General features: G+C 34.6%; 1 protein-coding gene across 1 annotated transcript; it reads left to right on the top strand.

Moving 5' to 3' along the window:
- The first annotated feature begins 5,783 nt into the window (after positions 1–5,783).
- Positions 5,784–13,008, top strand: LOC106665736 (m7GpppX diphosphatase). The gene is made up of 6 exons (XM_014392407.2): positions 5,784–6,370; positions 6,439–6,584; positions 9,619–9,843; positions 11,486–11,603; positions 11,665–11,802; positions 11,862–13,008. The coding sequence occupies exons 1-6, from the start codon at positions 5,947–5,949 to the stop codon at positions 11,903–11,905; spliced, it is 1,095 nt and encodes a 364-aa protein (XP_014247893.1). The 5' UTR covers positions 5,784–5,946; the 3' UTR covers positions 11,906–13,008.
- Positions 13,009–14,127: the final 1,119 nt, after the last annotated feature.

Below are 14,127 nucleotides of genomic sequence, written 5' to 3'. Positions count from 1 at the left end.
CAATGACCCATGGAAATTCAAATTGTTAACAGAAAAGCTCCAGTCGGTTGGAAACGTGGATGCATTAATTTGTTACGTGTTGTTATGTTTCGTCTAGAACTTATGTTAATAATTTGACAACCTGAGGTAACAACGAGAGAATTGCAAATTAAGAAAACAGAAGAAAAAAATATGAAATTGCCAGTGAGAAAGATGTGTAAAAGGAAAAACGCAGAATCTCCAATATTAAAAATCAATTTACATAATCTACAAATAAAAAATTGATATACATATTTTTTTAAGGTGTCAATACATTGTGTTTATTTTTTTATTTATTTATTATATATTAATATCTAATCTAATATATAATCCTAATCAATTTTGCCCTGTGATTTAATATGTTAATATTATAGCTCCAGGAATAAAATGTACTTCATTTTATCGGAAAATGCAAACTTTAAATATTAATTATTTAATTAAATATTACATTTATTTTAAGGTGTTACATACGTAATGTTTAGTATTTTTTCCTGGCCTGATAGCTGCCATTGGCTGTTGCCGGTACCTCGCGTTTTTGGAGTGACAATTTGGCTTTCTAATAGGAAGGTCTGACGATCTTCATATACTGTTTCTGTTGCCTAGTTTCGCCGAGAATTGTAGGCTTTTGTGTAAAGATGTCAGTATGTGGATTATGTGTTTACAAGTTTGTTATCAACGTTGCTGTTTATTATTATAGCCAAATACTTTGTTTAGATAAATGACAACTTATTTTAGGGTGGAATTCCATTTTGATAGGACCATCGCGCTGCATAGTTTGTTAATTCAGGCCAGTTATTGAAGTCTGATTAGAGAATCGCGATGGAATCAATTAAAATCATTTTTATTTATTGCAACCCTTGGAGACGGTTATAGCATAAACATATTTCAGATTTTCAATTCATTGCTCTAATTGTTACTGAATGGAAATCTTTGATCCACGTCCAAACGTTCCATGCTTTTCCGACTATCCAACAAACCATCCTTGTCTGCTGAGGTGTATCAATTGTTAAAAGGTCTTTAATGCTTCTAAATATACATGTTTATCTGATATAAAGAGAATCAAAGAGTATTTTTTCAAATTAACTTTCATTGTTTTAACTTTTGATGTACCAGTTTAACACTGCAATTGATATTTTCTCTTCGTATGAAAATGGAAAACTTAGTTATGCAGGATAGTTGATTACTGATATTAAATGATTGTATTAAATAGTGTTAATATCTGCTATCTCCGGCGTTTAAGACCAATTGTGAATTCGGTTCGCTCTCCCAGGTATTCTACGTCTTCAGCACATTGCAAAGAATGCGCCCCGAAAAGGAATGACCCTGTACATCTGAGCAGTCGGGAAATTTATGAAATTGAGGTCAGAGGCCGTAGATTACACGCTAACCATGATTTTGCAGAAAATGGATAATTTACAAAATGTTCTAAGAAAATTTTCGACCAAGTCATATGCAAATAATGTACATTTAAGAATTGTCATGTAGTAGTTCTAATGGAATCGGGTCAGAATGATTACAAATATATTCCAACTCGTGGCTATCTTGAAGGTTCAGGATGAATTTTTTTTAGTTTATTTGTTTCAATGATTGACAAATGATTTAAAAAAAGCAAACCCACAAATGAAAATGGCGAAAATCACAGAGCCTGCTTAGAGCTAGGGAAAAATAACAAAAGTTTCAGAAAGTCGTATTTTTCGTCGTACAAACTAGCGTTTCTAATTGAGATTTTAAACAATTATTATTTTGAAGATAACTCTATTCAAAAAACAAACACTTTGAGTGAGTAAAAATTCTTTTATTGAATATAAAAAAAATTTTTTTGCCTTGTATAAATCCTCTTTTTTCCACATCCTACATATATTTGTTAAATTTAAACAATGTTTGTAAATTCCAGGCCCTGAAGATGATCTCAATAAAGATCGAAACGTTGGCACGATAAAGAAAATGTTTTTCTAAAACCTACATCACACCAGATCTCCGAATAATCTATTCAAAAACACAATTCGACCTAGAAATTGTACCAAGAAAGAGACCGATCATATTTCGTTAGAAGTAGTAAAAATCGTTTTTTTTTTGTTTTTTTTACGTTTAAAACATGTAAGTACGATTTGCGTCAAACACCGATATGCTCTAGAAGTTAAAATAGTCACACAACTTTCGTTTTGATTACTTTTCATGGATAAACTCAAAGCTAGACAATGATAATTGAAGGATAAATGAGATGTACAATTAATTATCTTAATAAATCCGTGTACAGTTAATAACAGTCACGACACATTTAGGTGCATTAAACATTGAACTGGAGCGTATTAACTCATAATTGAAAGAAAATTATAACAGAAGAGGGTCGTAGGCACACTTTTAAGTACATAATCCATCTTTGATGACAATCGCTTAAAGCATTTCAGTAAAGTTTCATTTATTTGACGATAATAATACCTGGCCTAAAATAAAAATTCTGGTATCATTAACGCATAAAATCGTTCTAACAATATTTAAATTGCGAAAAACATTCTAATAATCTGAAAAAAAAATACAAAAGCTACACAAAATACTTTCTTTTTGAAAATAAAATAACTGTCTCACAACTGTTCGTAAAATATTACTCTTAACTGTACGGTACATATGTGCTTGAAAATTGGCGATATTTTTTTTTTCTTTTACTTTAACCCTTCATTGCGATGAATATCGAGTCCTGTCGGTGAAGCACATTCTGGTGGACTGCCCTATTTATGATCTTCTTAGACATTTACATAGATTAGCCAATAATATCACAGACGTCTTCGATGATCGATCCAGTGTCAGGAAGAATTATTTCAGTTCCTTAAATCCTCCAACTTATCTCCGAACAATTAACACAAACGAAACCAATATATGATACTCCAAATAAAATAACAAGCTCAGTAAAAATATAATCGAAAAATCACTCTTGTTCATGATCTGATTTATCTGCCTCCATTTATGTGCCTTTTACATCAACTATAATTGATTTATGATAATTCGTTATTTAAAGTGAGGCAAGGAATCAAGAAAACACAGGTGTTTTGGCCGAAAAATAACAAAACTTTTATTTATTTTTGCGATGGCATTGATACTTAATATATCGATTTTTGTGATATAGTATAATTTTTTATCTTTCATTTACCAACTATATCAAATATATCAATTTTATTTGGCATAGGTTTTTTTTATTAGCATTACTCTTTGCGGTGGGTATCGATGTTCGATATATCGATGTTCTATGACATAAAATAGTGTATATTTTAACTTTCATTTACCAACTTTATCAAATATATTGATTTTATCTGACATAGTTTTTTTTAATGCTCGTTATATCGATTTTCTGTGAGAGTACAATGCATATTTAACTTTCATTTATCTGAATGTGGTGTATGTCGATACTCAACATAACAATAATAATTTCTCGAAGTCGTGAGAATCAGTCAAGAATGAAGTATTTTAGAAAAACGCGTTTTTCTTGTATCATAATGGTTTAAAATTAATATCAATGGTGTAAAATTTCTAAAAATTTAGAGAAACAAATACTCATAGCTGGCCAGTGAGTTATAATTAACAAAGCAGCACAACAAATCTATTTAGGTCGAGGTGCAGTAGGCCTTGTGGCCGCCTCTCTTATCCCTATCCCTATCCCTACCAGTCTGGAAATATCTCTTTGCTGGAGGTTAGCCCATTCTTCACGAAGAGTCCTTTCTTGATCGTGGAGTGTAACAGAAAAGGATGGACGTGCGTTTTTTCGTTTTTGGAGGTTATCCCATAAATGTTCGATGGGGTTCAAGTCTGGAGAACGGGCTGGCCAGGCTTAGACCCTGATGTTGTGCTGTGGAAAGTACGTTTGTACTTTGCGAGCGATATGTGGACATGTGCATTATGTGCATTAGAATAGGATTTTCGCTGATTTCATCGAGGATAGACAACGCATAATGTTCCAAAATTTCATCCATATAGCCAGTGGCCGTCAAAGACACACCACGACCAACAACCGTGTGCGACTGTCCATTGAAATTACCGCTCACACCATCACTGAACTACATTGCAAAGGTTGGCTCTGGGAAAAATTACAAGTTTCGTGCCTTTCATTTCTGTAGAAAGTACAGCAGACCAATGGCTGTGTTCTCGAGCAAATGCAAGCCGTGCAACTTTGTGTGTTCTGGACAATTCTAGTCCTCTTACGGGGCAAAAAGCCATCAGTCCATACTGATTTAATCTCCTTCGAGCAGTGTGTTCAGAAATTTTGACACCTCGAACTTCCTGGAGCTGAAGAATCGCTTGAACAACAGTAAGATGTCAGTTTCGCAAAATCCTCAAAGTCAAAAAATGGACATCCTGTGGTTCTGTTACCAATGGCGTCCAGAACCGGGCCTTGTGATACTGGTAGGACCCAGTTTCTCGAAAATGTCTAACGGTGTCTCGCTGTGTTTCGTAGGGAACTACGATGGCATACGTCCATCAGCATTAAGTGCCATACCACGAGCAACATCCTCAGCTCTAAGTGGCATTTTTAAGTTTAAAATTAAGCAAACAAAGATGAAAAAACGGTGTATTGCTTCAGAATTCAAATAAAACTGAATAAACATTTTAAATTCCGTAATAATTAAACTTTGAAAAAGCCTTTAACCTTGTTTTGAAGGATTAAGTGTGTTACGTCTAATTGATATTCCCAATTTAAAACATAGCATAAACAAATATTTATAGATAAAAACAATGAGACAAATTAAGGCAGAATTTTCTTTTATAGAGAAAATGAAAAAAAAATCAGTTGGGTGAATTTTTTCCCTGTCAGTGTATTAGGTACGCAGAACAAAGTCAGCCTCTGCTGTGCCCCAAGACTATGGGAGTAGAAGGCAACGAGAAATCGGACACCCTTGCAACAAAAGGGGCTTCTATACCGCTGATAGGACTAAAACCCTTCTGCGCCATAGGAACCCACACTATCAATGAGTACCTCAGACAGAAGAATAAAAAGAAAATGAGGGAACAATGGAATTCACTTATTGGACACAAACAATACAAGAACAACCTAATAAACTTCGGAAGTAAAGAAGGACAGAATGTATCAAAGGAAGCAGGAAAAACTGCGAATCCTAACTGGACTCTTAACACTGCAAATTAAATGGACATTTAAAGAAAATTGGCACATGGAACTTCTGCAAAGAAGCAGAGGAGACACCAACACACCTATTAACAAACTGTGGTGCTACACTTGCCCGCAGGATGAACTGTTTGTTCTTTTGGAACGTACAATGGTGACCGTAGCAGAAATTCCACAACTGAAAGGCCTACTAATCAAGTTCCTTGATGAAACAGGACTCACCGGTGTGCTAGACACCGAACGGGGGATACATAGCTCTTAAAGGGCGCAGTCCCGATTAATACATCTACATCTAACATAAACGAAACACCAGAGCATATTATTATGAACTGCCCTAACATAGTAAGCATAGGAAAAACTCGTTCGAAAAAGTGACATGCTTTTTGAAATTTAATTATGTCCAGATACTAAGCCTAGAAGATATAGAAATATATAAATTTATAAAAGAGGCAAAAATTAAATTTTAAAAGCAACGAATGAATTGGGATTAAGGGATGGTTGCGTATGGGGACTTCCCGCTGTCGCCCGCTGGTCGGCTGGGGTGGCAGCGCCAAAAAAATAAAATTAAAATAAAGAAAAAATACAACATACACTGCCTTGTTGTGATAAAACGTAGACAAATGTTTTTTTTTTAAACATCTATTTTTCGAACGTACTTACATTAAAAAAATGCATCAACGGATGATCACAATTTAGAATAAAAATACCCAGTTAATATTTTTGTTTAGATATACATGACAATGTTGTAGCCGTGTGAAATAGGTCGTAATTGTTGTCTATCGCACTATTTCCATCGATCGTACAAGAAACAATTGAAAATGATGGCTTTGAAGCTGTGTAACAACTGGAAGCTAAGATCGATTTGGAATCTAAAGTCAATCAGGGCGAAGGTTACGAATTCGAAAAACAACGACAACAGAATGAGCCTCGAGGAAATCGTTCCGGCGGCAAAGAAGGCGAAGTTGGCCAACGGCGAAGAGGTTGAGAACAAACAGGAAAATATCCGCGACTTGTCCAAGTTCGTATTCAAAAGGATTCTTTCAGACTTCGGCCAGCGGAAGGTGATCAGCGTGGAAGGGACGTTTTCCGACCGGGATGGAAAAGCGATTTTGTGGCTCGAGAAGACCCCTTTCAGCGAAGAGAACGTCAAGTCCCTTTTGACGGAAAATTCCGTCCTGAAAAGACTTTTCATCAACGATATCTACGGCAGCTACTCGTGCTTCGCCGACCCGACTTTCAACGGTACACTCGTCTCACCGCGCCTCCCCGACAACTCTTCCTCAATCCTCATTGACCCTTTTTTATTGCAGAGATAAAGACGACCGTAATCCACCCGGCCACTGATCAGCACATCGCTAAATTTTTGGAAAAACCGAAACACCTCATTGAGGAAACATCGGATTATTATCAAACCATCACTAGACCTTTTCTAGAAAAAGAACAACTCAGCGTTCAGGTAACTCGATTTGATCTAATCATAATGCGTAATCAATAAGACAGATCAATTTTTATGAGTATTAGTGCTATACTCAATAGCATTATATCAGTGTACTTTTGGAACTCGTAAATTAACTGCTCAAAAATGAATAGGGTTATTTGTAATTTTTCTTTATTCTATTACTTAACTTAACCGATATATTCTTCTTAGTTGGATAAAACAAACTAGAAAATACAAACCAAAAACAAACAAATGTTAATCCTCAATTTTAATAACGGTAAGCATAGTATTGTGAGAATAGGTCACCAGCAAGTGGATGTCGCAGAGGCAGTTGGCGTTTCTCAGAGTGTTGCCTCCTGGGGTTTAGCCTGATTGTTCTCCCTTCAGTGCAATTTGGAGGGAGCGGTGTAATGGTATGGGCTGGGATTTACACTGGAGGACGAACTGGACTCCATATTGTTGAAGGCAGTAAGTAAATACAACAAAATTGGCAATGTCCCTATTCATTTTTGAGCAGTTAAGTTAGAAATGATAGTTGTACTCACAAACCGTTTTCTTTAGTTACCTGGATTTTAAGAATTTAAATGCTTCAAAACCAAATAATAGCCAAATCCAGTTGTGAGTAGATCTATCCTTTCCAGAATACAATGCAACACAGAGGCAAAACTTAAAGCATATGCATCAGTCGAACCATGAGTAGTTGTCAAGCCTTGGTTCTTGACTCTTAATGTACCTAGAAGTACATGTACTAACAGCACTAATCAGACTACGATTGGGCCATAATAGTCTACCCCAGCGGTTCCAAAACCTTTTGGTTGTTGTTGTTGGATTGTTGTTGTTGTTTCCCAGCGCCACAAGTCAAAATGACGGTCTGTCTCAGTGGGAACTGATTATTTGGAGGTCGTGTGATGCGGTCTGATGTGACGTAGGATTTAGAAAACATTTTCTTTATTACGCCAATGTTTCGATCTTTATTAAGATCATCTTCAGGGATCAAAGTGTTTTCCATTTAGATGTGTCATTCTTGTATGTCTTGGCACTCACAACAGGAAACATTGGCACGATAAAGAAAATGTTTTTCTAAAACCTATGTCACACTAGACTGCATCTCACGAGCTCCAAATAATCTTGATGTTAATAGTAGTAACTAATTTTCAATTTAGAAAAGCATTAATAACCTTTTATTTTGTCTGCAATATTATTTAATAAATAATTAAAACAATTGATTTTCCACAATTGATTATTTAGTTTAACATTAAATTGATTATCTTTTATCCACAATAGTTGCAGGTAATTAGGAGCTATTGTTGTCAAAATAAACAGTAAATATTCAAGGATAATATTAACTAAATAATTCCCCGAGAAACACTAGAATGCAAAAACCTGAACAGGTTGATTGTAGGGCAAACATTTATCAATTGGCAGAATGCTTCATAATGTTACACAGCCCAGATTGGTCTAGTTTTTCTGGTATAAGCAGTTAGTCACGCTGGTGTAGGAGGTTTGTAAAATTTAAAGAAGGAACTCTATTCTGAAATACTTAATAACATTGATGAAGCGACAAGGGCTTTTCATGTTGGTAGAAATTGAAATGGCAGATATATTGATAGAAGTGATATGTCAGAATAATTTATCATATGTTTTTAGACCAGAATTCAGGGATCTATGGAATTGTGTACCTTGATGATTTTTAGGGTTTTTCTTCCTATTCCCCCTCATTTGTATTTTTGCATCTTCAATACATTGGTGTTTCACAGATAGGTTGTATACAATCATTTGTATCTCTGTTAACTGCAAAACTAAAAGGTCTCCACTACAAAATAATGCTCTAATCCTTGAGTTTTTACATAACTTAACATTTACATATTTTGGTTGTTTGCAATTATCCTGGTCTGCCTATACTTTTGTCGCCTTTTTTTGTGTCAGAAATAACACAGAACAACCACTGAAACAGAATTCAAGAATTCAACCTTAGATAATCAAACACAACACTTTTAATAAATTAATTCTATTAATTTACATATGTATAAAATATAAGAACAAAGGCAAAAAAAAATTGTATTTTCTAAAATACAATATAGCATTGTAGGTTCAACAGAATTTTTTTTAACAAAAGCATTACAAACGTGTTAAGAGTTTCTGAATAAGACTTCTGTTCGAGATCAACTTTATTGTGTGTCACCTGTACAAAACAGATTGTAAGAAATATTTTCAGCACTGAAAACATTCATCATACTGTAGAAAACTTCTTATTTTTTATACAGTACAATTTTATCTTTTAACCAGCATCTTGCATTGAGTGAGATGTATTTTTGTAAAACCACTGAAGATGGGGAGAAAAGATGGACCAGGATGATCAGTTGACCTATAGTTAAATAAAATTTAGCCACTTAAAAGTTCGGCATTTAATTCAAACCTTTTAGACTTTATTAAAAAGCTGAATTATTTATCAAATATGTTCAAGTGACGATTAAGATCTTGTAACTTTATCATCCTGATCTGGTCTTTTTTACATGTTTTGTATGTCACATGAGCATTTTGTCATCTGCAAAGTATGTTCTGTGTTCTATTTTACCTTTTATAAGTTTGTGAAAAAGACGCAGACTGAATTATGTTTCAACTCACATTTACAATACTCTGGTGTTGAGCTGTTTCCAATTTTTTTTTTTTCACTTGCCTGTGCTGTTTTGACATGTTTCGGTTTTAGATTATCTTAAATGATGAGTCTGTCCTTAGAGTGAAGTATGTGTATGAGTCCTGTTCACTTGCTGAGGCAAGATGCTAACGTGTGAGAGGACTTCCTATGCATTTAAAAGGCATCCCCCTGTTCAGGCCACAAAACATTTTGAAGTATAAAAGTCAATGTGATAGGTGGGCCAACATGATACAGAAAAAAAATTGCAGGATCATCACCCTGTAGGCCCCATGATTTGTATCAAAATTTACAATCCTTTTTTTAGAATCAAATCAAAATTGGGATTGGCAATAAATTTGTGATTTTCTATAAACCTAAAAAAAATGTATGTGGTAATAAATATTATTTTATTTTCAGTGGGTTTATAATATATTAGAACACAAGAAAGAAAAGGAAAGAATAGTTTTTGAGGATGATAATAAGGAGACTGGTTTCATTCTAATACCAGATTTGAAGTGGAATGCCAAGCAGACAGAAGACCTTTACCTTCTGGCACTAGTGCACCCTCGTGGTTTAAAATCATTACGTGATCTCACCAAGGACCATTTGCCACTCCTTAAAAACATTCTTAACAAAGGAAGGGTAATATTTATTTGTCCACTTTATGTCTACTTCCTCTTAAACTGATTTGGTTATTCTTGTAATTTGATCATCTCTGTATATCCTAATGTGCATATTCAGTGAAACTCAACCCTTTATAACAAACACGCAAAAAGTCCATAATCGATAGATAACTGTGCAGGGGGGGTGTATACATATATTTGTTTTTCATTCTTATACGTTCGCCATGGCAAATCATTTTTAATTTTCCTTATCTTTATAAAACTCAAGAATCCAAAAAAGCTCTTTTAATTTTACTCAAGTCAAATGGAGCTGAGAAACACAAAATACAGTTGAGACTTGAATGTGAAGATGCTTTTGGACAATAACAGTCCAAATAAATAGGGTGGCAATCATAATTTCTCCCAGTCAGAGACTGAGTTAGAGCACCGGGGCAAGCGTTTGATTTCTTTGTAAAACAGAAGCTTTCGATGAAAAATGGGAAGCAAAAAAGCCGTCAAATACCTGAACAATTTATTCCTCCCTCAAAAAGAAACTTTCAAAGTACAAATAATGTGAAGAAAATGTATTTGTAGTTGCCAAAAATGGAGTACCCAAGCAATGAACTCAGAACATGGAATATGAAGGAGAATGGCAATTTAAAAAAAAAAAAATTAAAAATTAAAAAAAAAAGACAAAGAAAAGTATACAAAGCAGTATCAAAACATAAAATTTAAACAAAACCGTTTTTGAACTGACATTGGGTCTGTCTTCACTTGCGGCTTTGTTGAGCTACTCATACGCAACGACAGTTCAATGTGATCATTTCTAAAATACTTTTTATAGCCTACCTTCCTAAATTGTTTTTGGCATTAAAAAAAATTAAAGTTTAAATTTTTTTTTTTTCAAAAAAAGATATAATGTATTTTTACTGTTTACATCTGTTTAGAGGGGGTGAATTACTCTGTTATGGAGGGGTTTAAAATGTAATAGCAATCCCACCTTTCTTACTGGTGAATAATTATCCATTCAGAGGGATTTTTCTGTATATTTTTACAAATAAATATACGTTATTTGTACTGCATTTGTGTAACTAATAAGTGGGCGAGGGTGAAAAACAACTGCCAAGTGGGTGGGCAATTTAGCTTCCTCACATTTTGAGCAATCAATCATACGCGCATATGTAAATCCATTTGTAATAAAAATTCATAGAGGATCATCTAGAAAACAACCCTCATAATCCCTGAAAATTGCCTAAGAATCCGAAAAATGGTCTCGGAGATATAGCTATGTATGCCGCACATGTGCAAGCAATATCTTTTATACAATTGTGATGAAATTCACAGGGGACTATCTAGAAACCAACCTAAGCAATCTCTGAAAATTTCATAAAATTGGTCTCATGGTTTAAGAGTTTTGCCAGTTACAAGAATTTGACCACAGGCAGACAAACACAGAATCAAATTTGTCCTGAAAGGTCTGAAACACAAAATGAGAGTAGGAATTTTTATTTTGGAAGACGCAAATTTTTTTGACTTCCTGCACCAAGGCTTCCCTACCTTTGGTAGTTTGGAAGCAAAAGATCAAATTACAAGTTTATTACCAAGTGTACAATTAAAACTATACAATTTTCCCATTGGATGCAATACAGCATTTGTATTAATACATAAAATATATGTTTTAGAAAGCAATATTTGAGAAATACAAGATACCTCCATCCCAGTTAAGAGTTTATATCCATTATCAACCATCATTTTACCATTTGCACGTTCATTTTAACTATTTGTCGTTTGATGCACCAGGTAATTTTATACAAATAAACTTTTGCTATTTATTTTATTAATATGTATATTTTATTTTCAGGGATATTATGTGAAAAGTCGCATCTGCTTTCATCTGTGATAAACAACATTGAACTTCGAAGTGATTATTATCAAAAGGCGACTTTATCTTTTGTTGTTAAAGAGGGTGAAAACCTTGCAACCGAATATTTGAATAGAGGTATTTTGTTAGGTGATTTGATTTTAAAAAAAGATAGAAATTATTTATTGGATTTTTAGGTATTATTAAAAAAATAGAACCTCCGGTTCAAAATCGTAATTAAGATGGAAGAGCCAGAGCAAAGCGTTTTAGTGGAGTGCAGGCCTCTACTCCGGGTCTGCCATTTTTTTATCAAACACCGTTTTTACCCGAAAGACACTAGTGTAATAGTCAACGAAAATGAGGTGCGGATTGTGACAGATTCTCTGGATTTAGAAATTCTAATGCCCGAATCTGTAAAAATGTTGAAAGATAGTTTGTCCGGTTTGTGCTTCAATGAAGATTCTCTTTTGTTCAGAACACAGACAGTTCCGCCAAAGAATCAAGGATCGTTCAAAGCGGAGCTGTTAACATTGAAAAATGAAAAGTGTAAATTTCAAATATACAAACCTAAAGTCAATGTGGGTGAAGAGACGCATATATTTTGTGGATTTTGTTCATATCAACTTACAAAAAAGATTGTTAAGTTTTCAAAAATTTTACCCCTACCTGAAACATTTGACTCTGGTGATTTCTTTTGCCATGGTAAAATTGATGTAAGTCTCGACCCAAAAGTAGACAATCTGTTTTATGGATCGTACTATTACAACATCCACCCATCTATAATAATATTTGATGATACAATATATGATCTAATCGTTTGCAAAGGCTGTATGTCTTGGCTTGGAAACATCGAAGAAAAAAATGCTCAGCTTTGGAATTCTACTAGTTATTTTTCAAAGGCCACAATCGATAAAAGGGAAAACACAGCTTTAGATGATTTCTTACAAATAATCAAGAAAGCAACAAATGAATTTATGCCAAACAACAAACTTATCTTGTACTGCGACATAGGCAACAATGAAAGGCATTACCTGCTACTGTGGATTATGGACAAAAAATTATCCCTTTTGTCTAGTCGTGACGACCTGCTGAACGGGATGGTGACATTAAAAGAGCATAAAATGACAAAACTACTCTATTCATATCACACGAGTAAATCAGAGACAGTTTTGGAATGGGTCAATTTGACAAACACCAATGGGCTTAAAGTAAGCAAAGCTATGTTGGCCAAAGGCGTTGAACACCTCAAAGAAATGTCTAATCAAATACCAGAAGATTTCCGCACCTCACAAAACATGAATATATCATTCCTTACAACTTCAGAATAAATTGTTTTTCCACATTGCTGTTTGTTCCTATTTTGTAAATTAAAATGTTATTCTCATTTTTGATGTTTAATTTTAACATTTGAGCTAATTTCTTATATTTACATTTCCCTCTTCACAACCCAATAATAATTTCGTTTCCTGTAGTTTGGCCTGTCAGATGGCTTCACTGCATCAGTCAATTTTCATTCCCAACCACAACATAAAATTCTGCATTCTTCCTTCTCAGTAGGGTTTGGCATTCAGACATGCTTTAAATATTTTGCTTCCTACCCACTCCTTATTACCTTAAACCTGAAATCCTATCTAACCAACCACTGCTCCAGTGAGATGCTGCTACAAGTTCTCGAAGTGAGGTACAATCTGGCTCCCACAAGGGAGTATTCTTAGAACTGCTGTCTTACCTATACAAACCAAAACCATCATCACTATATACTCGGACAATACAACAATTTTGTCCTCTAACTTGAATCCTCCAACATCCAAGAACACCTTGAGCTTACTGAAGACTGGTGCAAAAAGTGGAGAACAAGGCTGAATGAAGAAAAATGTACTACTGTGTTTACATTGACAAGTCTTGCCCTCCACTGTACATTATCAACACAGAAATATCGATTTTCATTTCGGTCAAATAGTAGGGTTATACCTAAATTGCAGGCAAAGTTAGAATTGCTACTTAAGACTAAAACAACTGACAATTGACTGTCAGAAGTCCACTAACCTAGTTGGCTTCAAACTTCAGACATGCAGGATTCGCCAAAGCCCGACTAGTACGGATGGATGCTTGGTTACTAGCCAAGCAATAATAGTACTCGCCTTGCTCGACTGGTTGTCCGCAAAGTGCACAAATATTTGCTGTTTCCACACAAACTGGGTGGTTGTACAAACCCGCATATGTATATACATAGGCACACTATTTGGCGAATGAATGCCAAACCGAGCATCTCGACACGGCAAATATTAGCATTAAGAGAATCCCACATGTCTGGAGCCATCTTTATACAAGATTTTCTGCAACCACATTGGACAACTGAGCTGAACTCTGGGGTGTGCCAAGATATCTAGCACATCCCATCAAAAGTTCTGGCAAATTATCAAAGCTCCTTACTACATCATTAAGCTCACTATTCATGAACTT

Source organism: Cimex lectularius, unplaced genomic scaffold (assembly GCF_000648675.2).
Source record: "Cimex lectularius strain Harlan isolate CLEC.00 unplaced genomic scaffold, Clec_2.1 scaffold324, whole genome shotgun sequence".
Classification (NCBI taxonomy): domain Eukaryota; kingdom Metazoa; phylum Arthropoda; class Insecta; order Hemiptera; family Cimicidae; genus Cimex; species Cimex lectularius.
The sequence above is the reverse complement of the archived record's forward strand: the minus strand, read 5'-3'. Positions and strand labels throughout refer to the sequence as shown.

Coding starts and splice junctions, on each gene's coding strand:
- LOC106665736 (XM_014392407.2), top strand. CDS start 5,947: ATGATGGCTTTGAAGCTGTGTAACAACTGGAAGCTAAGATCGATTTGG. Junction 6,585..9,618: donor AAGAACAACTCAGCGTTCAG/GTAACTCGATTT, acceptor TTTTATTTTCAG/TGGGTTTATAATATATTAGA. Junction 11,604..11,664: donor TTTGTCGTTTGATGCACCAG/GTAATTTTATAC, acceptor TTTTATTTTCAG/GGATATTATGTGAAAAGTCG.